This window comes from Danio rerio, chromosome 9, assembly GCF_052040795.2.
Source record: "Danio rerio strain M-AB ecotype USA chromosome 9, GRCz13ab, whole genome shotgun sequence".
Taxonomy (NCBI): Eukaryota; Metazoa; Chordata; class Actinopteri; order Cypriniformes; family Danionidae; genus Danio; species Danio rerio.
The window spans coordinates 53,301,231-53,329,016 of NC_141029.1; the positions used below are offsets into that span (position 1 = coordinate 53,301,231).

General features: G+C 38.1%; 1 protein-coding gene and 1 long non-coding RNA gene across 4 annotated transcripts in view; one reads left to right on the top strand and one right to left on the bottom strand.

The window, feature by feature from the left end:
* ifih1 (interferon induced with helicase C domain 1) overlaps positions 1 to 27,786 on the top strand; it is a 751,550-nt gene that overhangs the window by 710,566 nt on the left and 13,198 nt on the right. Inside the window, exons 2-9 of one of the 2 annotated variants that reach the window (XM_087266819.1) lie at positions 641 to 1,968; positions 10,604 to 10,821; positions 12,984 to 13,088; positions 14,437 to 14,560; positions 20,423 to 20,638; positions 20,995 to 21,251; positions 24,651 to 24,800; positions 27,470 to 27,631. In XM_087266819.1, coding sequence (XP_087122945.1) covers positions 10,615 to 10,821; positions 12,984 to 13,088; positions 14,437 to 14,560; positions 20,423 to 20,638; positions 20,995 to 21,251; positions 24,651 to 24,800; positions 27,470 to 27,631 — 1,221 coding nt within the window. In that variant the 5' untranslated portion in view covers positions 641 to 1,968; positions 10,604 to 10,614. 2 annotated transcript variants of the gene reach the window in all.
* LOC137496507 (uncharacterized) overlaps positions 10,769 to 27,786 on the bottom strand; it is an 84,580-nt gene continuing 67,562 nt past the window's right edge. For both annotated transcript variants that reach the window (XR_015500063.1, XR_015500061.1), the window contains one exon: positions 10,769 to 10,887. This is a non-coding gene — a long non-coding RNA (uncharacterized LOC137496507). The remainder of the gene's footprint in view (positions 10,888 to 27,786) is intronic.

A 27,786-nucleotide genomic window follows, 5' to 3' on the forward strand; every position in this document is an offset into this window, starting at 1 on the left:
ATGTAGAGAACTTTAGAAACCACCTTATTTACAATAAAAAAGGATGTTTCTGTTTGTTCAAACTACTTATATAAAATAAGCTGAAACACAATTCTTAAGTGTTTTTTTTTTGCAACAACTTAATTGTTTTATGTTAAATCCACTTAACTTTGTTAAAATTTGTAAAAAGTTAACTTAGAGTGCTTTCACACCTGCCTTATTTAGTTCGATTGAATCGCACTAGAGTTCGTTTACCCTGCTGTGAATGCAGCAATCGTACTCGAGTGCGCACCAAAAGCAGACCAAATAAGCGTACCGAGACCTGCTTGAAGAGGTGGTCTCGATACGCTTTCAAACGAACCCTGGAGCGGTTTGTTTGTGGTGAGAATATGATCCGTACAAAAACAGGTCCAACCGCAAAAAGTACTGCGCGTTTTGGACAAATTCAGCTGCCGTAGGTCGATGCGCTGTGCATTATGGGATATGGAGGAAAAATATTTGTTTACAGCGCTTTACCAACAGAGAGAGAGAGGGGAAAACATTACCTGATGGATCGTTGGTAATATTTACGCAAGATGACCATGTCACAGTCTAGCTAAATTAATTCACGCCTCCTCCTGAAGTAATGAGCGACGCATTAAACACTGTTTTCCAGCCACAGCTGCGCTTCATTTTCGTAATGTATAGTTTGTCTAAAGCAGGGATACAATCAGCAGCGCAGTCGTCCCTCCAGAGTAAAAGGTTTTGTTTACTTGCGGGAGTTCATTGGCATTTTCCCGCACATGAATTCTGACCAATCAATAAGCAGTTTAGGAAATATGTTCAACAACATCTGGCCAATGAGAGATGTGGATTTTGTCAGATGACTGCATTTTGGTTCGTTTCAACTGGTTCGGACCAAAGCCAGCAGTGTGGTGTGAAAACGACACCAAAGACGGTAGAAAATGCAGCAATGTATCAGTTATTACTCTTGGTCCGGACCAAATGAAGCGAACTACAGATGTGAAAGCACCCTTAAAGGTGCTGTAAGTGTTTGACTCTTGCAAAGCGTATAAATACCATAGTATATGTTTGCAGATATTTAAGAAACATGCTGAGTGAACATTCTTGTTTATCTGGAAAACATTGCTGAAGATATTCTGCTTTAAAAATGTGTGTTACGTGCCAGAACGGCTGTCGTTGTTTTAGTCATTTAACCTGCCCAATGCCAGTTTAGCCAATTATTTTTCAGCACACCGGGTTGCCTTGGTGGAAAACAGCGTATTTGATTAATTCAGTCAGAAATGCTCTTAAAGTATGTGTCCGTGACCGAGATGGGACCTCTGGTGGACAGTAGCCTACTCCGAAATGAGACACAGATTCAGAGTTCCACATAAGGTTATTAATGAGCAAATAATATAAATATTATGAACGTAAACATTAGGGTGAATTGAGTATCATCTGCGTGGCAGTGAAAGCATTCAGAAAACTCAAAGAAATATTAACTTAAAGAAATAGTTCACCAAAAAAATGTAAATTCTGTCATCATTTATTCACCCTTTACTTGTTTCAAACCTTCTAGCTTCTGTTGAACACCTGAATACATTTTTAGGAATGTTGGAAATCTGTAACCATTAACTTCCATAGTATTTGTTTATCCTACTAAGGAAGTCAATGATTACAGGTTTAGTGTTCAACAGTTGTAACTAAAACAACTTGCAGGGAGAATAAATAGTAAGTCAGTTTTTAAATTGTTGTGTGAACTACCCCTTTAAAAAGACAAATACACTTCTGTCCAGGTCCCGCTGGTTGAGCAGCATTACAAGGCCGAGTTCGGGAGGTTTTTAAAGCACCAATACTCAGTGGAGCGGGTCAGCGGTGCCTCACAGCTCAAAATCTCCTTCCCACAAATCATCGAGAAAAATGACATCATCATCTGCACGGCGCAGATTCTGGAAAACTCTTTAGCCAAAGCCAAAAACGGCGACGAGGATGGGATCGAATTATCACGTAAGTCACATTTTCCCTCCACTCCCGAGAGTTTAAGCATTAAAGCGAATCATTTGACAGGGTTCATACGGTCATGGAAAACCTGGAATTTTGACCTGCCGTTTTCCAGTCCTGGAAAAGTTTTGGAAAAAACAGAGAAACCCACAAAGTTTTGAAAAAGTCATGTAAATTAGTTTAACACTTATCTGTACACTTGAATGTAGGTTAGTTGAGGTTAGTTGTCTTTAACTCTTTCTTTTCTGTCATTGGCCAAAAACATGCTCTTACATTATTAGCGCAGTGTAAGCATTATATAAATTATATTACATAGATATAAAATAAATTTAAACAAAAAAACTGTTGCATGTTTTATGAAACGCTGTAGTAAATTTGAACGTGCATTGCTTTTCTTAGTATTTACCATGTATACATAGATATTGCATCAGGGGTGTCAAACTCAGTTTGTGGAGGGCCGCAGCTCTGCAGTTTAGTCCCAACCCTGCTTCAACACACTTACCTGTAGGTTTGAAACAAGCCTGAAGGACTTAATACGTTTGATCAGGTGTGTTTAATTAAGGCTGGAACTAAACTGTGCAGAGATGAGTCCCTCCACGAACTAAGTTTGACACCTGTGCATTACATGAAATGGTAGTACATGAAAATTTACTTGAAAGTCCTTGAAAAGCCATAACATTTTAGTAGTAAAACTGTGTATGATCCTTTATTTGAAGTCCAATCTTGATTTTTGGCTGAACTGTCTGTTTGCAAGTGGTAAAACGTAATTCTCATAGTTGTCACCATATTTTTCCCAACTTAAGACAACAGCTTTATATTGCTTTTTTCCTGAAGTTTTGTGTAAATATGCAAATATGATGCATTATAAAATTAAATTTGAGCTGATACGCTCACATTTCCAGAACAGTGCACTTCTAATTGCATCACACATTCTTTATTGTAGACAGGTCAGGACTGCAGGCGGGCAGTCCTCTTCCTCCACAGCCAGGACTGTAATGTGTGCAGAATGTGGTTTTGTATGGTCTTGTTAAAATATAAATGGGTGTCCCTGGAAAAAAATTCAGCATACAGTGCTCCAAAATCTCTATGTGCTTTTCAGCATTAATGGTGCATCACAGAAGTGCAAGTTACCTTTGCCAAAGGCACTGACACAACCCCATACCATGACAGAGACTGGCTTTTGGACTTGTTGCCTGTAATAGTCTGGATGATCCTTTTCTTCTTTAGTTTAGAGCACACAGCGTCCATTTCTCTGAAAAATACCTGACATACTGATTCATCTGACCACAGTACACGTTTCCACTGTGTGATGATCCATCCCAGATGCCTCAGAAACCAGAGAAGTTGACAACGCTTCTGGACACTGTTAACATAGGGCTTACTTGTGGCACAGTACAGTTTAGAGATCTGCGCGGGACTACATTTTGAATCCCGCTCCCGCCCGCACCCGCCAGGTTTTAGCCCAAACCCGAACGCTCCCACTTATATTAAGAATTTATTGTCCCGCTGCCCGACCCACACCGTTTTCTGCCCGCCGCGCCCGATCCCGCTAAAGAGCGGGGGAGAACAAAACCGAAAATCCCCCAGCTATACAGTCCAGACAGCCAAGCTGTCTGTATAAACACACACACAGCACCAAGCAAACACACACTGACAAAGCTCTCTCTCTCTCTCATACGCGCGTGCGCGCACTAACACACACACAAGCACCAAGCAGAAACACAGGCGTTTGCTGTTATATCAACTCAAAGGCTTGTAATACCATGTATCAAGTACAAATGTAATACCAAAAGGTTTTATATAAAGGTACTGAGTCGCGCCAGCTCCGGGCCGCAGCGCACATTACGGGCTGATTCGGGCCGGAATCGGGCAGTGAGTCCACAAGCATCCGGAGTCCGGCAGCCGGAGCCGGACTGAGTGGTAAGTCTCTGGCAGACAAGAATCTAGCCGGAACTGGCCCGAGTGCATTTTGCTATCTGGGAAAGCTCTCTCTCTCCCTCTCTCTCTCTCTCATTCGCATAGCAATATCCGCAATATTGCTAGACAGCCCGCTCCCGTCCCAAATTAAACCTGTTACCGACCGCTCCCGCGATTTATTCGAAAATTTATTGCAGACTTCTAATACAGTTTTCACTGGCATTCATGGACGTAACTATGTATTGTGGTACTTGACAAAGGTTTGCCAAAGTATTCCTGTGGTGATATCGTTTATAGATGAATGAGGATTCTTGATGCAGTGCTGCCTGAAGGTTTGAAGATTACTGTTGTTGAGCTTAGGCTGGAGCCCTTGTCCTTTACGCACTAAAAGATTCAAGGAATCTGGAGGAATTTCAATGATGTTCTGCACTGTTGAAGGTGAAATATCCAAATGTCTTCCTATCTTTCTTTGGGGAACATTGTTTTTAAACATTCCAATAGTTTTCTCATGTATTTGCTGGCGATCCTCAGCACATTTTTGCTCCTAAAGGACAAGACCTTTCTGCTTTTCTACCAAATTATAATTACAATCACCTGTTGACATCACCTGTTTCACATCACATCATTATTTAACCAGTGTACCTGATTGCTAACCCTAAACTGCTCCTGTCCCAACTTTATTTGGAATGTGTTGCAGGTCTGAATGACAGGAAAGGATGTATATTTACAAATGAAATGAAGCTGACCAGACTAAACATGAAATATTTTGTTCGTATTGTCTGCAATGAAACACAAGTCATTTGCGTTTTCCATACTGTCACTTTTTCTGATTTGAAGTTGCACATTTCTTACCAATATTGATCTTAGCAGTTTATTTATTTTAATCCAGCCACACTAAAAGAAAAAAGAAAAATAAGAAAAAAAGGCTTTCTCCAGAAGAAAAAATATGGCAGGTCCAGTTAAATGGCTTGGCCTTCTGGAAGATGTTGAAAGGAGACCAGAGCTCCTCCTCTGAGGTTTCATGTGACAGTGTTTTTTCCCCATCAGTCTTTGCTGGCAGGTTTAGCTCTCCTGCGAGTCTCTTTGGCACCCTTCTCTGTGGCATATGCTGTTTGTTGTTTTTATATCCCACTCATTTTACTCTTAAACCCTTTATTATTTGATTTTTTTTTTTTTTTGGTTCGTGGGCCACACGTCTGGCTGATCAAATTCTGTGGAGATTTGCTGTCATTTTTATTTTTTGAGTTTGAGCTCCATTGCATTTCCCATTCCAGCCCTCGGGGGCCAAACAGGCAACACCTTTAAAGTCTGATTTGTAAAACGAGGCCCCATCACCCACCACCTCTCTGTCAGTGTGTGAAATTCAGACTTTTTCCCATCCCCAGAGACTGCTGAAAGCGACTGTAAACTGAGCCGCTGAGAGTGAGTGGACTGGAGGTTTACAGCACCCGCCTTTGTTGATTAGAAACACATGCAAGAAGAAAAAAAGTGACCGGGAGTTTTTGCTATTTGCATACACGGTTGATGCATTATCAACATGTTTCATATACACAGTACAGTGCTGTCTTGAACATCAGATTCTGATTGTTATGCAAGTAATAGCAATAAAAGTGACCCAAAAAATAAACACTGGGATGACTTATAGTACTCAATCCCATGTCTTCCAAACAAGATCCATACAACATTGATTTCAATGCTGTATTCTTAAAGGTCAAAAAAAATAAAAATTAAAATTAATCTCGATTAATCACATTTAAAAGACTGAAACTTGTAATTTTGGCTATAAAAATGTGAAATTAATGTAAACGCAAGACAAAAACTATTTAAATTCAAATTATAATTGTTTATTAGAATTTTTGTTTAACTTGTAACACAGATTTCTTCATGTAAACAACAAACCCACAATAAACCATCAAGATCCTGGCTTGACAGACATATTTATTACAGAAATTAAAACACAGGCATATTAATGACATTTGAATTTCAAAACAATCAATGCCAATAAAGAAAAAAATATTTCCAACTTGGATTCTAAGTGGACTGCAAAAAAATGCCAAAATACAGGCATTGCAGATATGGAAAATTATAATAATAAAGTATTGAATACAAACAATTGTACTCATTGAAAAGTTGTATTGCTGTGAGTTGAAAACATTAATTATAAAGTAGAAACAATTTTACTCAGTCCTCCTTTACATTCAGCCAGTTGCTAAGACCAATGTCTGTTGACATTATCAGGGGACAATGTGGACCTTTTCTTTTGAATGATGTGAGCAGAGAGTGCAACGCAATTTTGATTTAGTGGCTACGGACAAAGACGTTGAGGCAGGTTTATTTGCACGCACAGACAGACAGACAGACAGACAGACAGACAGACAGACAGACAGACAGACAGACACACACACACAACACGCGCAGGACAGCACAGCCGGAGTGACTCCCTTCAGATTTAACACGCATGATCACGTTCATCAAATTTGTTTAAACTAAGCGTTCTAAAGTATGGCTGTATTTCATAAGAAATCTGATACAACAATGAGAAGCAGACATTTTACAAAAGTTGCGTTAAAGGGGGAAACACGTCAAACTAAATGTAACATTGGAGGGTGCATGCTGAAAGGCAGAGGTAGCGCTGTCTTTGACAGCGTGCGACTTCATCTGGCACTTTCTGAGTACATGTACATAAGACACCAATACTCCGATTTTAATATGATTAAGATAATACTCTTAAGTGTCGACTATGTAAGCAGCAATTTTTGATTAAATTAAAGGACCATGCAGAGGTTTTTCTTTCCGTTCGCCATGCGGTATCAAATTCCATTAAAACAAAAGTCGAAAGTTAAAAGTGAAACACCCGAAATTCCATGAAACTCTGGAGGAAACGCTGGAGAGCCTGGTGATGCGACATTAATTGATTTATACTGAAACTTGCTTTCAAAAAGTGCTTCCTTGGTCATATTCTTATTTCTTTGCATAGTAAACACACGTTGACCACAACAGGAAAAAAAAACTAACTGCGTTAATTGCATGAATTTTTTTTTACGTGTTAAATATTTCAAATTAATCGCATGCGTTAACGCATTAATTTTGACAGCGCTAATATATATCTGAATAGTTGCTGCTAAATGCCATGTCCGCCAAAAACAAGATAATAATATTTCAAATATTCAAATCATCGAAATCGCAATGTCAGCGCATTCAGAAAAAAACAGTTTGTTGGCAAAGGCAGCTAAATGCCACTTGCCTTTGACAGCAAAAGCCGCTATATTCCGAGAACCAATCAGAAGACATGAATCGAATCATATGTTTTCAATGTAGCAGCACACTGATATGCCAGCTTTTATGAGGAGACTGTTTTATTCCGCATCCGGTTTGGATTTTAAAAGACAGAGTTTGATGAACTGGATGAGCCTGTCCGACTGTCAGTGAATGGCAAATGAAAAACATCCCTTTACCTCAAAAGACTGTGCATTAAAAGAAAAAGAAAACACACTGTACAATCGGAGGTGTAAGTTGCATTCATAATGTTTCTTTGTGCAGCGACGCTACTTTGAATGAGTCCGATTTACTATTCATTAAACGGCAACTGCGTTTCATGAAAGACAGAATTAAGATGTTGTTCTTTCATCCCACGTGGATGCCATGAGGATAAACAAGAGACGAAAAAGAGACATTTTAAGTATAGTGAGAATGAATGAATGACAGCTTTTTAAATTGTCTGAGAGACATCCCCTTTGGCTTGTAGGCCTACCTTGTGTTTTATTTGCTAATTTAAGCTATTTTCTAAATAAAAGATATATATTATGTGTAAATCTCAACATTATTTATATTACTTCAGAATACCTATACATCTGATAAGCTTTTTATATTTACAGACAATGCACAGATATTGATTTTTCACAATGTTTTACACTACATTATTTGAATCTACCAAGCTTAGTTTACAATTATTACAGTGCTCTAACTTTAAATCTAAATCCCAAATATCAGAAATGACAACAAATTAAGATCTAATTAATCAATTTTAAACAGATTAAGATTTAATCAATCCATTTTTAAGTCAATTTTAATGTTATTGATTATTGCACTTGACAGATTTCATTCACTTATTTTCCTTTGCTTAGTCCCTGGTTTATCAGGGGTTACCACAGCGGGATGAACTGCCAACTTTCTTGACAGATTTATACATTGTTAATTTTAGGTGTTTATTGTTTGATAAAATTATTTCTAATTGCATCTTTAGTGATTTTCAACTAGTTACACTGTCTTGTCTGGATTTAGAGGTTTTTCAAAAAAACATACATTAATTTAGCTGGTTTTGACGCAAAAAAATAAATAAATTTACCTTTTTTTCTAAGGTGATTTTTTTATATATAGGTCGCTGGTTTGAGCCTTGGCTGGGTCAGTTGGCATTTCTGTGTGGAATTTTCGATGTTCTCTTTGCGTTCGCGTGGGTTTCCACTGGAAGCATCGGTTTCCCCCACTGTCCAAAGACATGCGCTGTAGGTGAATTGGGTAAGCTAAATTGTCTGTAGTGTACGAGTGTAAATGAGTGTGTATGGATTTTTTCCAGAGATGGGTTGCAGCTGGAAGGACATCTGCTGTGTAAAAACATATGCTGGATAAGCTGGGGGTTCATTCCGCTGTGGCGACCCCAGATTAATAAAGGGACTAAGCCGAAAAGAAAATGAATGAATGAATAAAGTTATTTTATAATCAGGGTATCTTCCGTCCACTCCATATCTATTTTAAACAAAAAAATAGGAAAATTAAGAAATATTAAAAAAAAAAAACACAAAAAAAATGAAAAAACAAGATTTTGTGTTGGATTTTTGTCTGGCCCACGGGCCGCCAATTGAATAGCCCTGGAGTAGGCCTATTAAATACATTTACCAAGACGAAAACGAAAGATGTGTTTGTTAGTTTCGGTTAGTTTTGTACGTACACAATACCATTTAGTTAGTTCTCTTTATTTGAAACCCTTGTTTTTATTTTTATTTCAGTGAACGAAAATGTTTTTTTAAGTTTAGCTCTCGTTAACTATAATAACCTTGAATGACAGAACATAATATTTGACCAGATATTTTTCAAGATACTAGAATACAGCTTAAATGCTGAAGCCAAGATTCTGACCAGAACCAGGAAATCAGAGCACATCACACCTGTTCTCGGGTCTTTACACTGGCTTCCAGTTACATTCAGAATAGATTTTAAAGTATTATTACTGGTCTATAAATCACTAAATGGCCTAGTACCTCAATACAATACAGATATCCTGACAGAATACAAACCCAACAGATCACTCAGATCTTTAGGATCAAATAAACTAGAAACTCCAAGAGTTCAGTCAAAGCAGGGTGAATCGGCTTTCAGCTACTAACAGCGCCCCCGCTGCTGGAATCAGCTTCCAGAAATGATCAGATGTGCTCCAACATTAGGCATGTTTAAATCAAGACTGAAAACTCATCTGTTTGGCTGTGCCTTTACTAAATGAGCACTGTGCTGCGTCCCACAGATCGCACTATTGTGTCTTTCTTTTCTTTTTTTGGATTCTTTTATAACCTATTTTTACACATTTTAATCTGTTTTATGCGTTTAATCATTTTTATTGTTTTTTATTATTATTTTCTTATACTTGTCTTTTTTATTCTTGTTTATGTAAAGCACTTTGAATTGCCACTGTGTATGAAATGTGCTATATAAAGAAACTTCCCTTGCCTTAGTGACAGTTAAAGGTTTAGCTACACTGTAAAAAACGTCCGTTATTCCAACGGTAAAAAAACTGTAAAAATGCTACAGTAAAAATCCGTAACCTGGTTAACGTTATGTTTCCTTAATATATAAGGGGAATAACCGTAAATTGACTTTCCCAGAATTCCCTGCATGGCAGATCACTTTTTATGCATTTGGTTGACATTAATGTGGATCTTTTTAGTTGTTTCCCCATCAGTTATGTACATTAGAGATTTATGTTACATCTAATGTTGATAAACAATGTTTATTTCATGACTTTAATTTTATGCGTGTTACCATACTGGTGTTTAGCAGCTGTGTGAATGACACTGAGCACCTTCTATATGCTCATACTCTTTTCTGCCTGTGGGAAAAGTTGACTGTGATGAGCTTTGGTTCATTATGTAACTTCCTCATCACCACCTGCATGTGGCTGTGCTAGGGTGTCTAACTGTGTAACAAAAGATGTGTAGATGTTGGTCATTCAAAATACAGACATATTACCTCTATAAATTAATAAAATACGGTAGTTTACCAGTAAAATGAGAAATTACTTCTACGGTTTGTACCGTGTTTTTAACGGTAAAGTACTGGCAACCACAGCTGCCGGTATTTTACCGTAAATTTTACGGATTTATTTTTTACAGTGTAGGTTAATGTGGCAAGTCATTGTATAACAGTGGTTTATTTTATAGACAATCAAAAACAAATATCGCTTAATGGGGTTAATAATATTGACCTTAAAATGGTTTTTTTTTAAAATAAATTATATAAATTATTCTTGCCGAAATTAAACAAATCAGACTTTCTCTAGAACAAAAAATATTATAGGAAAATCTGTGGAAAAACTCTTTCCTTTCTTAAATATCATTTGGGTAAAATCAGAAAACTAAAATCTCAAAAGAGGGTGAATAATTTGACTTTACCTGTATGTAGTACTAAACTGGATGAATTCTAATGGTCAGTTCTGATTCCCACTGTACACCTACAGAGTTCACCCTGATGGTTATTGATGAGTGCCACCACACGAAGAAGGGCGGTGTGTATAACCACATCATGATTCGCTACCTGAAACAGAAGAATAGGAACCAGCTGCTGAAGAAGCAGGACAAAACTTTAGTTCCCATCCCTCAGATCCTGGGTCTGACTGCCTCACCTGGTGTGGGAGGAGCGGTGAGCCAGCAGATGGCGGAGGAGCATATTCTCCAGGTAAAAAAAAAAAGATGACATTCACTTTCATTCATGAATCTTGAGCTTCTCAATTGTCCAGCTGATCTAAAAAAAAAAAAAAAAAGATGTTATTCACGTTTTGGTATTACATGTTTAGCATTTGATAATGCAAAATGTTTAGAAGCCATGAATAATAATAATAATAATAAATCATCATCATCATTCATTCATTCATTTTCTTTTCGGCTTAGTCCCTTTATTAATCAGGAATCACCACAGCGGAAATGAACCGATAACTAATCCAGCACATACCCTTCCAGCTGCAACCCAGCACTGGGAAACACCCATACACTCATTTACACTCACACACTATTGACAGTTCAGCTTACCCAATTCACCTATAGCACATTTGTTTGGACTCTGGGGGAAACCGGAGCACCCGGAGGAAACTCACGCCAACATGGGGAGAATAGGCAAACTCCACACAGAAATGCCAACTGACCCAGCTGAGGCTCAAACCAACGACCTACTTGCTGCAAGGTCACAGCACCACCCACTGCGCCACTCAATAATAATCATTATAATTTTTTTTTATTTTCCTTCAGCTTAGTCCCTTATTTATTAGGGGTCGCCACAGTGGAATGAACCGTAAACTATTCATTTACACAACGGATGCCCTTCCAGCCGCAACCCAGTACTGGAAAACACCCATACACAATTGCATTCACACACACATACACTACGGCCAGTTGTTTACCCAATTCACCTATAGCCAGGGGCACCGCTAGGGGGGGAAGTTAGGATGATTTTAAGGGCCCACGGATTTTAGGGGCCCTCAGAAACATTACAAAGGGCCCATGACCCAATCCCACCCTCCATCAACCATGGATAAACTAACTTGGCCTTAGTAGAGGGTTGCGGCAAGAAGGGCATCCACTATGTAAAACATATGCTGTAACGTCAGCATGAACTTTACCCCTGATAAATTAGGAGAGTAAGACAATGAAAAAATGAATGAATGAACGAATTAATTTGTATCCTTTTTGCAAGGAAAAATAAACTTACTGACCCCAAACATTTTTGTACAGTTCTTAAGAAGTGATAAAAGAAGCTTCAATTGAATTAAGAAGCTTGGATCATTACATGAAGTGGAAACACATGTAAAAAAAAATAAATAAATACACCTACCACCAACCTGTGCATTACCGGAGCATGTACACACAATCTAGACTTGCTTTATGGCCACATCTTTAAAAAAAAAAAAGGCTTCTCCTTCCTCTCTCATATAAAAGATTCCCTAACTGTTTTCCTTTAATCTGAGTTTTCCACACACACCTCCTCTCCCACATCTCAGTGTTTTCTCCACCACAAAGCTGTTTCCAATGTTCCACGCGGCCCCTGTGCTGGAGGCGGCCATAAACCTCCGCATGCCTTTCATGCTTCTACAGCCAGGAGTGAGAATCAGCCGAACCTTGCATTACATTATTACCCTGCTGCTCTGCTTACCCATGAATCTTTGTGTCAACACCACCCAAGCGCCAAGAGAAACGCTACATTGGTTTCTCAGTACAGGAAAGTAGGCCTAAGAAGTTTTGAACAGATTATTAATATCTCAGATAACATATTTCTAAAGGTGCTGATGACTTAATTTTCACTGTTTGTTGGTCACAAACCCAATAAGTTTACAAAAGAAGTTGTGTAATAAAATGACGTAGGGAAAAGTATTGAACACATGAAGAAAGTGAGGTGTAGAAGGGCAGTGAAAGCCCAGACAGAAGCTGAAATCTCTCAGTAGTTCTTCACCAACCCTCTGCCCGTCGTAATTGTACATTAATATTAGCTGCTTAAATGTACATATAACATATATATGTGTGTGTGTGTGTGTGTATACATACATACATACATACATACATACATACATACATACATAAATACATATATACATACATATATATATATATATATATATACATACACACACACACACACACATACATGCATACATACATATATACACATACATACATATATATATATATATATACATACACACACACACACACACATACATGCATACATACATATATACACATACTCTCGTATTTAATGCCATTGATCGTTTCACAGCTCATCTGTTAGTCATCTATAATCTGGAACTCAGAGTTCAACAGTACGCGTCTCATTATTTTGATCCATTACAGATCTGCGCAAACTTGGATGCCTTCACAATCAAAACAAAGACTTTCGAAGAAGAAGAGGCCAAAACACCATTCAAGAGGATTGCGAAAGCAGAAGAGAGGAAAGAGGTAATTCCACGTAATGTGTGTCATTTAAATGGAGAAGTGTGTCAAATCTGCACCACTACATTGGGTAGGGCAAATCTGTTTGCTCAAACCACATCAGATTTCAGATTTATGACGCATTTTCAGGGGCCATTCACACAAAATGTGTCTTTGCACTTTATGTGAGAAGCAGCTCTCAGGAACGGTTATTAAAGAAGTTCCTCATCCAACTTGTTGCTATAAACAGAAGCTCGCAACACTTGCCCTGACTCAGAGTTCATCTGATTGGTCCACTGTAGTGTTTTCATGATTACCGCTTTCAAGGTAAAAGAAATAAATTGTCTAACGCAGGGGTGTCCAAACTCAGTCCTGGAGGGCCGGTGTGCTGCTAAGTTTAGCTCCAACTTGCTTCAACACACCTGCCAGGAAGTTTCTCGTATATCTAGTAAAGCTGTGGCCACACTGCACTTCTTTCCCCATAGACTTCCATTCATACGCATGTGAATGCGTCAGACTGGAAACGCAAGTTGGTGCAACAAGTTTCGAAATTCGCTGCGTGGGAAAGTGTCAAGCTTGGTGAAGTCTGACTTGCGAAATCGGTCTGTGTTTCTTTTGGTTATTGGATTTTCATTTTGAAAATGGATATTAAAAAACAAAAAAATTTGCAGGTTTTTTTTTTTGTTTTTGTTTTAAAATTCAAAAGCGAATATTGAAATGTGAGGCGTTTTTCTTCTTCATTGTGAAAAACAAAAAAGCTAAATTCAAAAATGATTTAATTTAAATTTTTTATTTTGAATAACAAAAAATAAAATCATCAGAAAACAAACGGCTTGTTTTTTATATTCCGAAACCAGACAGGCCGACTCGGCAGAATCTTGGTTTTTAGCACTACATGGTGTTAAATGTGGTGATCATGGAACATTGTTTCTTGCTCATGACTACTACACTGAATAAAATTGTAGGCATTCAAAAACTTGTAGGCCTTTAAATTCTCTCTTGTAAAGTCACTTGGAGTTGCAATGATATATATATATATATACATACATACATACACACATAGACCTGTTAAACGAACGCCACTTACTTTAATGTTAATTTTACTGAATAACTGTGCTTATAACTGAAAGCTTTATGTAAATAATATATATAATATGTAATCAATATAACTGATCTCTAGTACAACAACAAACTCTGTACCGCAATGGATGTCATTCCCTCGCTGTAAATGCTAGCGCTCCTGGGTTTTTTCTGCAATCTCGCTGCGCACGCATCCTGAATGTTTACAAAATGGTAATTCGTCTATACTGTTGATGTTGCTGGTACATTCATTTGTGTGTTTTACTTGAAATATTTTGTCTGTGGCATGCTTAAGGACCCATTTGGAGATGTGATCAAGAAGATCATGGATGAAATCCACACACATGCTGACCTGCAGCCCCTTTGTGAGCCCGGCACACAGAACTATGAACAGTGGGTCGTGCAGAAAGAGCAGAACGGTGAGTTTACTAATCTTTCAGAAAGACACTCTGGGTATTGTTTGGAAATATTTACTGGCACACTGAACACCTGGGAAAAAAATAATAATAATAATATATATATATATATATATATATATATATATATATATATATATATATATATATATATATTAGCAAATTACAACAATTGCAAATTGTGTCTTAGTACAGATTATTATAATTATGATTTCGGTCAATTAAATAATAGCACAAACCTGAATATATATATATATATATATATATATATAAACCTCTTGAATTGAACTTTTAAATGACTTCTTTTCTGATTGGTAGTAGTATCAACCTTGTAATAAACTGATGCACGTCCTACTATAATGTAGAATAAACAATTATATTATCAGGAATCTCTTTTTATTAATCCTTAATTCAGAAAATACTGTAAAAAAAATACATAAATAATTTAATAAACATTTTTTTCGAGATTAAAAAAAAAAGTTTATAATCAGTCAAAAAAAAGAGAGGAAAAAAAAATTCTTTATTGAGACTGACAAAGTGAGGTAGACCTAAAGATCCTCAAAAGCTAGACATCATGCCAAAGAAATTCCCCACAATATCTTAAAGAAAAAATTATTTAGATCTTCCAGTCTGCAAAAGGTTATAAAACCATTTCAAAAGCTTTGGAATTCCAACAAACTAGACAAAGTGCAGTAGACCAAAGGATCCTCAAATAGCTAGACATCAAAGTGAAGTAGACCAAAATATCTTTAAAAGCTAGATTAAGTGGTATCTAACAGTCGGGAAACGGGTAACACATGGAACAGTGCAAATGTTTATAAAATATTTATAATAATGAAAAAAACTACACTCTTTTTCCTTAAGACTGAAAGCGAAAAAGACCAAAAGATCCTCAAAAGCTAGACTAAGTGAAGTAGACTGAAAGATCCTCAATTAGCTAGACATGAAAGTAAAGTAGGCCAAAATATCTACAAATAGCTAGACATGAAAGAAAGGTAGACCAATAGATCCTCAAAAGCTAGATTTATAGGGATCTACCAGTCTGAAAAAGAATCTAAAGCCATTTCTAAAGCTTTGGGGCCACAGCAAACTAGACATCAAAGTGAAGAAGACCAAAAGATTCTCAAATAGCTAGACATGAAGGTGAAGTAAACCAATAGAGCCTCTAAAGCTAGACTAATTGGGACCTACCAGTTTGGAAAATGTTATAAAGCCATTTTTAAAGCTTTAGGACTCCAGCAAACTAGACAAAGTGAAGTAGACCAAAAGGTCCTCAAACAGCTAGACATGACAGTGAAGTAGACCAAAAGATGCTCAAATAGCTAGACATCAAAGTGAAGACCAAAAGATTCTAAACTAGCTAGACATCAACACTCTAGACCAAAGATCCTCAAATACCTAGACATCAAAGTAAAGTAAAAACTTACGCAAAACTAGAATTATTGGGATCTACAAGTCTGAAAAAAAGATTATAAAGCCATTTCTAAAGCTTAAGGACGGCAGCGAACCACAATCACTAAAAGCAAACAATATCAGGCAAAACAAACAACTGAACATTCACTTTAGATTGAAATGTTAAATCAATCAAATGATCCTCAAAAGTGAGATAAAGTGAAGTAGACCAAACAATCCTCAAAAGTTAAGACTAAAGTGAAATAGACCAAAAGATGCTCAAAAGCTGGATATCATGCAGGGATTCAAATAAATGAAAAAAATATAGGAAATAAAATAATTGGGATTTTCTAAAGCTTTGGGACTGCAGCGAACTAGACAAAGTGAAATAAGCCAAAATATTCTCAAATAGCTAAACATCAATTTGAAGTACAACAAAAGATCCTTAAATAGTTGGACATGAAAGTAAAGTAGACCAAAAGATACCCAAAAGTTAGATTAATTGGGATCTGAAAGTCTGGAAAAGGTTATAAAGCCATTTCTAAAAGCTTCGGAACTCCAGCAAACTAGACACTGAAGTGAAGTAGACCATTAAGCAGGTCGCACACCAGAAGCGCCGCTCGGCGTTGCGCGGCGCACCGCCACGGCATGCATTTTAGAATTCTAAACATAGGTTTCTATCAGGGTACGCACACCGGCGCCGCAAGTCGGCGGCTGTCGGCAGCGCCCAACCACGACTCAGGACGCAGTTCATATTTCAGCCACGCCACAGAGCGCCATCTGATTAGTTTCATGTTTAACATCATGCGAATGTGCACGTCTGGTGTGTGATACTTTAAACTGTCATGTGCGCGCCGTGTTGCGGTGCCGAGCAGCGCTTCTGGTGTGCGACCTGATTTAGATCCTGAAATAGCTAGACAAAGAAGTAAACCATTAGATCCTCAAAAGCTAGACATAAAAGTGAAGTAGACCAAAAGATCCTCAAATAGCTAGACATTACAGTGAAGTAGACCAATAGATCCTCAAAATTTAGTTATAGTTTACCAATTTAGTTTACCCAATTCACCTGTATCACATGTCTTTGGACTGTGGGGGGAGCACATGGAGGAAACCCAAGCCAACACAAGGAGAACATGCAAACTCCACACAGAAATGCCAATTAACAAAGTCGAGGCTCAAAGAAGCAACCTTCTTGCTTGAGGAGACATTGCTACCCACTGCGCCACCACGACGCCATCTTGAGACATGTGTACGCTAATTTGTAACTGTATAAATGTATTATTTTAAACAACTGATAACTGAAATATCCAGAGAGCACTGGTGAAGATCAGTTAACCACAAACTGCTTATTTGCTTAAAATCAGCGCTACACAAGTCGTTTTTGGCAAAGCTGTTACTAAACCGCGGTTACTTTGTGTGTGTCCTTTATTTCCTGCCTCCTTCGCAGAAACCATGACCACAATTTAAACCTCATTTTGTGGAAGTCATGATAAGAATGTCATATACAGTCATGCACTCATGCAAAATGTGTCATAATAAGCCGCAGAAATAACAGAGTCTCTTTCCTGTTTTTAAAGTAAGCGCCTGTTATTTTACTGTGAATTCCAGCAGAGTTTCTGAGCTCTGTTCAGACATTCAGCATAAGAGATACAGCAGTCGAATATCAACTGTACAGACATAAACAGTGCTCACCATTTGAGTACACCACTCACAAATTTCTCTTTTAAATTAATATTTTCTATAGGAAGCTTTACAATATTATATTTGTGCATATACTTTAGATTAGTCAGAATTGAAGCCAAATCTGGGGCTAATCTAACAAAATAAGTTGCGATAACGGAACAAAAAATATGTTTTCCCTTTTTAGTTGAAGTTTTTTTTAAAGGCTAGTTTGTCAATTTATTGAATCTGTTTTATCTTTCTGCATTGTAGCTTGGTACGGTAATCTGAGTGCGTCAAGTAAGAACAGGCTGAGCAGCCTGAATAGGGTGGCAGGCAAGATCATCAGTTTCAACTGAACTGGTTTTAATGGTAATTTACCATAATAATAATTTAAATTATGAACAGAGTAGGAGTCTGGTTCGCTTTGCCGGCAATAGGTCAGATTTGTTTCCAGTGCATGTTGGACTGTGGCAGGGCTGCCCCTTGTCACCAAATCTATTCCAAATTTTTATGAACAGAATTTCAAGGTGCAGCCTTGGGCTGGAAGGGGTCCAGTTCGGGGACCACAAGATTTCATCTGTTATTCGCAGACGATGTTGTGCTGTCGGCTTCATCGAACATGGACCTTCAGCATGCACTAGGGCGGCTTGTTGCAGAGTGTGACGCGGCTGGGATGAGAACCAGCACCTTCAAGTCCAAGGCCATGGTGCTTCTTCACCGGAATAAGGTGGTTTGCCATCTCCAGGTTGGAGGAAAGTCTTCACCCCTAGGTGGAGGAGTTTAAGTATCTCGGGGTTTTGTTCACGAGTGAGGGAAGGATGGAACATGAGATTGACAGGCGGAATGGTGCAGCAGTAATGTGGTCGATGTACCGGTCCATTGTGGTGAAGAAGGAGCTGACCCGAAAGGCAAAGCTCTCGATTTACCGGTCAATCTACGTTCCTACTCTCACCTATGGTTATGAGCTTTGGGTCATGACCGAAAGGACAAGATCTCGGATACAAGTGGCCGAAATGAGTTTCCTTCGAAGGTCTTATGCATAGGGTGAGGAGCTCTGATACCCGGGAGGAGCTCGGAGTAGAGCCGCTGCTCCTCCACATCAAGAGAAGTCAGCTGAGGTGCCTCGAGCATCTGTTTCGGATGCCTCCTGGACGCCTACCTAGGGAGGTGTTCCAGGCATGTCCCACCAGGAGGAGGCCTCAGAGAAGACCACTGGAGGGACTATGTCTCTCGGCTGGCCTGGTAACGCCTCGGGATCCCCCTGGAGGAAGTGTCTGGGGAGAGGGAAGTCTGAGGTTCTCTTTTAAGACTGCTGCCCCCACGACCCGGCCCTGGAAAAGCGGCAGAAAATGAATGAATGAATGAATGTTTTAAAGAGAGCTCAGGGTATCTTATGCACCCCGGATCACTCATTGTACTCTGTGTCTCAGCTGCTGCTGCATTCTTTTAGAATGGTGGCCTTTAGGTCATTAAATGAGTCCGGGGGCGGGGGGGGGGGCACCTACAAAATGATGTACGGTATGTTGTGCTGTAATATTTTATTAATGTGTACATGGATCTTCACTTGTGTTATGGCACCTTGCTGCAATTTTAGTTTCCCTAAACAGGATAATAAAGTTGAGTCAAACCTAGAGAAGTTGACAGCGCTTCTGGACACTGTTAACATAGGGCTTCCTTTTGGCACAGTACAGTATTGTGGAACTTGACAAAAGTTTGCCACAGTAGTCCAGAGCCCATGTGGTGACAAGGCTTAGATGAGTGAGAATTCTTGATGCAGTGCTGCCTGAGGGACCGGAGATCACAGTTGTTTAGCTTAGGCTTGGGCCCTTGTCTTTACACACTAAAATTCTCCAGATTCCTTAAATCTTTCAATGATGTTCTGCACTGTTGAAGGTGAAATATCCAAATGTCTTCCTCTCTTTCTTTGGGGAACTTTGTTTTTAAACATTTCAATGATTTTCTCATGGATTTGTTATCAAACTGGCGATCCTCTGCCCTTCTTTGCTCCTAAAGGACTAGACCTTTCTTGGATGCTGCTTTTCTACCAAATGATAATTATAGATCAACTGTTGACATCACCCGTTTCGAATCACATCATTATTTCACCTCATTACCAGCCCTGAATTTCTCCTGTCCCAACTTTTTTTGCAGTGTGTTGCAGGTCTGAATGACAGGAAAGCATGTATATTTACAAATGAAATGAAGTTGACCAGACAAAATATGAAAAATTTTGTATTCATATCGTCTGCAATGAAATACAAGTCAAAGTAAATTTGGAAATCCCTTTCTTTTTTAAATTTAATTAAAAAAAATTAATTTTCCATACTGTCACAACTTTTTCCTGATTTTGGGGCTTTAGGTTTTTATCTTTATTAATATTATCTCAGATTTCATCATTAGCTAAACCAATGGAAAAAAAAATTAAGATATTCAAATAAAAGGAGAAAATAAAGAGAAAAGATTGAATAAAACTATTTGCTAAACATTCTCTTCTGGAAAAATGTGGATTTGTACTTGCAAATTCAGAAAAGGAAATCATAAGTGGACTTCGAGAAAATAAAACCATGCTGCCTTTGTAGATGGTGTATTCTGGGAAATTTTCCTACCCCTTTGTTTTGAGTGTGGTCCTAAAAAAATCTCAGTTTAAAGGGGTCTCTAGCCCTTCCCCTTAGCCCTATGTCTTCAAGCTTAAGAGAATTGGGACACCCCTACCCCTTTATGTGAATGCACAAAATGAGAGGTAGGTGTAAAGGAAAGAGCTAAGGGGTAGAATTGGGATTGGGCCTAAATATTGTCTGTGTTTTTCAACAGCTGCTAAAGAGGAGAATCAGAATGTTCGCGTGTGTGCCGAACATCTCCGCCAATACAATGAGGCTCTTCATCAGAGCAACACCATTCGAATGTCTGACGCTTTCCGGTTCCTGGACAAATATCACAATGAAGAGCTCAAGACCAAATCTAGCCCTGACGAGGAAGGCAACATTACAATCACGGACACAGAGAGATTCCTCTTCACTTTGTTCAAAGGTGTGTATGATTTGCCTAATTACCACAACTTGCCTAATGAACCTAGTTAAGCCTTTAAAAGTCACTTTAAGCTGAATACTAGTCTATAGTATAATCTTGAAAAATATCTATACACATTATTTACTTTCATAATGTCAAAGGTGAAAGAAATCAGCTATAAGAAATGAGTTATTAAAACTATTATGATCAGAAATGTGCTGAAAAAATATTAGAAACTGGGGAAAAAAGTAATACAGGGGATAATAATTCAGGAAGGGTACTAATTTAATTGTCATTTGATTTCAATGAACAAAATGCTTTATCTGCAGTCTTAACTTTTAGCTATGTATAATAAACCTTCCTTCAATACACGGCAGACAAAAAAGCGAAGCTGCAGGAGCTGATGGGAAAGCCGCAGTATGAAAATAATAATCTGGCCCAGCTGAAAACCATCATCCTGAAGGAATTCAGCACCAGAGAGAAGGCGAGAGGCATCATATTCACCCAGACCCGCCTCAGCGCCATCGCTCTCTGCCAGTGGATTGAAGAAAACCCCAAGTTTGATGAAGTGGGAGTCCGAGCCAGTTATCTGATCGGCGGAGGAGACCAGAGCGTGGTGAAACCCATGACCGCTGTAAGTCACTGATTGTGTGTGTTTACATGAATTTAGACTAAAACGCCATTTTAAAGGAGACCTATCATAGATATATACACTAGATATCGGATAGGGACCCTGAGCATGCGTCAAAAGCGCCGCCACATTGGTACAGTGCTCCCAGGACAAGTGTCATTCAACCGCACTAGTCAACAAAGTGTTATTACATGAAGATGCGGGACTTTAGTGCTGTGTACTAGTGTAGTAACGAGCAAACAAAGAAAACAAAGCACAAAGGCAGAACATTTCATAGGTAGGATTAAGTTTTTACGTTTTTGTATGTTCTGAACTTTTGTGCTAAACAGGTCACGTTATTGATGATAATACAGTCACTTACTGCATTCACTATAAGGCAAAGCAGCTCCCACTCGCACTAAATACTCGGCTTATGCTAGTTTTGTTGAATAAAATCAGCAAACAAAGCAAAAGAAATATGACAACGAGATGCCAGAAACTGGTATTATTGTCGGCTAAGTGAAGGAGTCGTTCATAACGGAGATTCATTCACAAACGAGTCGCTCCCTCCGTCAGTATGAGAAGTGAAAGCAGGAGAGGAGGTGTGTTTTAGGACACGGATTAGATCAAATTTAACAGGGAGGGTGAATAGTACATTTCCATACACACAAACACAAGCTTTTTGTCAGAAATGCCAGTGCAATCACTGATCCATTAATGTCGAAAAATGATGTACATTATAATTTTCGTAATTAAAAAAAAAAATTTTGAATACTAACATTCAGAAAAACTCCCGATCATAGATATATGTGTATATGTGTATATCTCTGGCTTTGAATGGCCACAGTCCTCCACTGTACCTTGGTCCCGCATTCATTTCAATGGAGAGCTACCCTGTTCCAAAATGGCGGCTCAACTGATGCATTCCTTCCAATAGACAACAACAGGGTAGACAACATCTAATGGATATATCTATGGAGACCTATTATGCCCCTTTTACAAGATGTAAGATGATCGTTGTTTTATAACTCTTTGAAACCGACCCTTTAAGGTGCATTTTTAGATTTAAATTTATTTTTTTTTATTTGGATTGATTTGCATTTACTGTACGTCTATTAATTTAGCAGATGCCTTCACCCAAAGCAAATGACAAATGAGAAAAATGAACACTTCAAATCACCAGAGAACAGCAATATATACTGTATACTCTTTGATAAGTCTAAGTTAGTTTAGCAGTAAGCTTGGTGCAATAGTTGGTTTTACCAGTATTAAGCTGCAACACCAGTTCTGTCATTTGCCCCCATGTCACATCCCCCACCACACTCATTTTTATTTTATTACAGTAATAAATATAATTTAATTAGGTTAGAGATAAGACTACAATAGAAAAACTGAATGCTCAATCCCAGATAAGCAACAGGAGTATCAGAAAGCAGGTCAGTGTAAGGTCATTCCACATGCGGAGTAGTGATCGGAAGTTTGGATCATTTTACTGACTCGGATCTTTGAGTCTCGTTCATCAGGATGAACGAATCTTTTTGAGTCATTTTGTTCAATTTGCCAAAATATTATTAAAATGTTACGAATTGCTTCCAAACACATCTACAACTAGCCCAAAAGGTTGAATGCACAAAAATAAGTCATAAGGAGAATATAAGAAGGAGAAAATAATAATTCAATGTTTACCTGCTCTTTTGTCTATGAAGGTATTGTTGTCTCTTTGCTCAGCTCAGCTCTTCATGTCTTCAAATGTCAGGGGTTCATTCACGTTACACTGACAGTCACATATAATCTTAATCAATGCACAGTCTAAGCCAATAGGAGCCATGATCGTTCGTTCATCACGTGACAGAATGACTCAAACCCGAGGACTCAAGAGATGAACGGTTCAATTCTTTTTCCGGCTCTAAATGTGTATGATTGGCCCGTGAGGAATGAGTGACTCAGACCCGATAGAGGACTCGAGAGACGAGCGGATCAATTCTTTTTCCGGCTATAAACGTATATGATTGGCTCGTGATGAACGAGTGACTCAGACCCGATAGAGGACTCGAGAGGTGAGCGGATCAATTCTTTTTCCGGCTCTAAACGTATATGATTGGCTCGTGATGAACAAGTGACTCAGACCCGATAGAGTACTCGAGAGGTGAGCGGATCAATTCTTTTTCCGGCTCTAAACGTATATGATTGGCTCGTGATGAACGAGTGACTCAGACCTGATAGAGGACTCGAGAGGTGAGCGGATCAATTCTTTTTCCGGCTCTAAACGTATATGATTGGCTCGTGATGAACGAGTGACTCAGACCCGATAGAGGACTCGAGAGGTGAGCGGATCAATTCTTTTTCCGGTTCTGAACGCGTATGATTGGCTTCTGCCAATGTGATGAAGACTTGAAATTAACGATACTACCTGCACAAATGTGCGCACGCGCAGATGAACAAATCACTCCCTGAGAGGACTCGTAGTTCCCGAGTCATATTGAAGATTCATTCAAAATGAACGAATCGTTCATGAACGACCCATCACTAATGCGGAGGAATGCTGTCAAGACTGCGCACACATCATCATCTCCATAGTTACTGTCAACAACTATCATATTTGTTTTTGCTTAAATCTAAATGCTACCTGATTTTTCAGCTTTTTTATGTTTAAAAAATTTGCAACAATTTCAAAAACCCTTTTTCATTATGGGGTATTGGGTGTAGAATGTTGAGGAAATAAATTAATTTAATCTATTTTGCAAAAGGCTGTAACAAACAAATGTGGAAAAATTGAAGCACTATCAATACTTTCCAGATGCACTGTTAACACAGATACAGGGACACTGGAGCATTTGGAAATGAAAAAGGTCCAACGGAAACGGACGTTTTTAAAATTTCAGTATTAATTGATATTGAATTCCAGTATTTACGCTAGTTTGAACAAACAGCAAACATCATTTTTTGAGTGTATGCAAGTTTGTTATTGTACTCATTGTACGAGTTTGTTATCGTATTTATTTATTTATTTATTTAATTTTTTGTCGATACAAGCAATTGACACTCAATTGTCACTCAAAAATGAAAGTAGTTCAATTGCGCACATAATTTAAACACCATTTAAAAGCGCCTTGCCCCGAATGATATCGTTATTACCACACATTGGTTAACCGGTGAGAAAATGTCATCGCAACCGTATTTCCCCGGGTTTTAGTTTTATTATTATATTAATAATTATTATTGAGTCCTTGTAATGGACTGTATTAAACAGCGCATATGAAAAGGAAAGAGTGCGTTTCCTACAGGTGGTTTGTTATGCCCACTCACCTGTGTGACGCACACTCAGGATTGCACTGATGAATTGTTCACCACAAAACTTGCTCTGACAAAGTAAATGAGTGTTGATTTCATGTGTGCTTTAATCAAATTTCTTGCTGTGTTCAGGCGGAGCAGAAGGACGTGCTGAAAAGGTTTCGAACAGGCGAGATCAATCTGCTAATAGCCACCACTGTTGCAGAAGAGGGTTTGGACATCGCTGAATGTAATGTGGTCATTCGCTATTGCCTGGTGACCAACGAGGTCGCCATGATTCAGGTGTGAATATAGGATGTTTGCTCATCAATGAAGGTGCTCATGATGATTGTACGCCCTTTTGGTCTTTGTAGATAATGTAATTTCAATGAATATTTATAATATATTTTAAGTTTATTAGGGTTGTCAAGATACAGGAATTTGTTACTAATTTATACTGATAAAAGCATCAATTTCCCGCTAACATTTGAGCACTGTTAAGCGTGTTCTTGTACAGTGCTGATTTGCCATTGTGTTCACGTGCTCAACAGAAATGACTGTGATTGGCCGTGAAGGTCATTAGTTCACTGAACTCAATGTATACTGGGTGTAACCACAGATACAGGGACACTGGAGCGTTTTAAAGCTGCAATTCCTCAGAATCGCTCGTATGTCAGCTTATAGACAAACCAGCTGATCGACTTGAATTTAAAATGCTCCAGTGTCTGTATCTGTGGTCACACTCAATAAACAGCGGTGAGTTTAAAATCACGTGGATCAGCTGGTTTGTTTATTAGCTGACATGCAAGCGTTCCGCTGATGTATTGCGGCATTAAAACGCTCCTGTGTCCCTTTATCTGTGTTTACACAGTAAACAGCGGTGAGTTTGGGGAACTGATGACCTTCACGGCCAATCACAGTCATTTCTGTTGAGCATATGAACACAAGGGCGAATCAGCGATGTTTAACAACGTGCTCAACAGCACTTAAATGTTAACGGGAAATTACGGTTTTAATTTCAGTACTGACTGGTATCCAATTCCAGTATCGTGGCAACCCTTGTGTCTATGCAAAAATGTCAATTTCTTAGACATGAAGCATTAGCAGCTCTATTTTAAAGGGATATTTCACCCTAAAATGAAAATGTACTCGCTGTTTAATTATCCTCAAGTGGTTCCAAACCTTTATGAGTTTATTTTTATCCTCTTGAACACAAAAGACATTTTGCTGAAAGCTGAACAACTGTAAACACTGATTTCCATGGTAGAAAAAGTAGATACTATGGAAATGAGATGTTACATATTTAAAATTTTCTTTAAAATAACTTTAGCGTTCAACAGAATAAAGAAATATATAAAGTTTTGGAACCAGGGTGCAAATTACAGGGGGGTTTGGGAAGGGATTGACCCACTAATCAAAGCTTGATCTTCCCTGAATGTGTCAAAATGAGATGCAAGCGTGGTAAGCCGTTTATTAGTGAGAAATAGCTATCTTAAATAATAATATTAATAATTAAAGTAATAGATAATATAAATACACATTTGACCACCTCTATGAGGGTTCGTTGTAGGGCTGCACAATGTATCATTTCAGCATCGACATCGTAAAGTGTGCATCTGCAATAGTCTCATCGCGGCATATGCAATGTTGAGTAGGGATTATAGTTGATCGTCAATTGAAAATACATGAGATGTGTGGAGTTATTGCAAAGCATAACTATAATAGATTGAAACTTAATCATGTGCATGTGTTTTAAAGCCATTTCAACAAAGAGTAGATCATTTGTGCACAATAACATAAAGCATTTGTGTCTTTAATGAAGAATATTCAGACTATACAGTATTAATTTACATTTAATTTCTGTATCTGAACACTGTTTTACTCTCCGGAAAACCATACAGAACTGTTTATTTGACTTTTTTTAAGCTTTATAGCAGTGGTTCTCAAACTTTTTTCACCAAGTACCACCTCAGAAAAAAATTGTCTCTCCAAGTATCACCATATAACAGATATTGAAATACAGTAGCGTAGTAGGCCTAATTAAGCAGCTACATCGCTCAAACATGGCAGATTAATTCTTATTAATATGAAATTGTATTATTTGTAGCCATTTAAAACATTATATAGAGTTTGAACATTAACTGTACTGTGCTTACAGGTAAAAAAAAATAATAATAAAAAGATTAAATAAAATGTCAACATTTAAATTATGATGTGCTTTTAAAAGTTAATTATTTAGCGATTCCTCCACGTACCACTAGAAGGAAGCCTGCGTACCACTAGAGGTACACGTACCACAGTTTGAGAACCACTGCTCTATAGTAATTATTCTTGCTTGCAATTTGTTTATTGGTTTTTTTATACATGATTCATACCCTTACAAATTTAACCCGACCATCTAAATCAATGATTTCTTTTGTACAAATGGAGCTATTAAAGCCGTCTGGTGAAACTGTATTCATTTTGCAGTATGTATCGCAGAAAAACAAAAAATGTCAGATTTTTCCAATATCATGCAGCCCTAGTTCTGTGAATGCTTAACCACGCCAATCTGTGTATGCGAGAAAGTTCATTAAACAGTCTGAAACTGTCAAATCTAGAGCACCGATAGACATCACAGTGTTCACAAGACATTTGTCTTGTAAAATAGCTGTTTGTATACATATAGCCTAAAAGTAAAGTCAAATTAGACAGTTATATAGTTTTTATAGTATAGTTTGACCTACAGTCACCTCTGAAATAGCTAATCCGAGGTTACTGTAGGTCAGAATACACTGATTATCCCTGAAAACTTGAATACCTTTTATTAATAAATTAGATGTAATTTAAATGCGTAAATACATTTGATTAACCAAGGCATGTATTTACACTAACTAAGATTACTAAATTCTAACTCTTTTTGGAACCAACAATAAAAAATTAAAAAAATGGGTGAACTATCCTTTTAAAGTGTCATTGTTTACTCTCTATAGGCCCGCGGTCGAGGAAGAGCTGAGGACAGTAGCTACACGCTGGTGGCGGAGGCCGGGTCTGGAGTGGCGGAGAGAGAGAGTGTTAACGAATACAGAGAGAAAATGATGAGCAAAGCCATCGCTAAAGTCTGCAAAATGAACCGAGCTGACTACGAAAAGAAAGTGAGAATCTACTTTGATTTCCGAATTTGACTGGAGAAAATTACCCACATAGTGCTCCTATTAAGCTTTTACAAATGTTTACCTTTCATGTAATGTAATGAGTAATGTAGCGGTTTGATAACATAACATCATAAATTCTTCAAATTTCCAAAGAT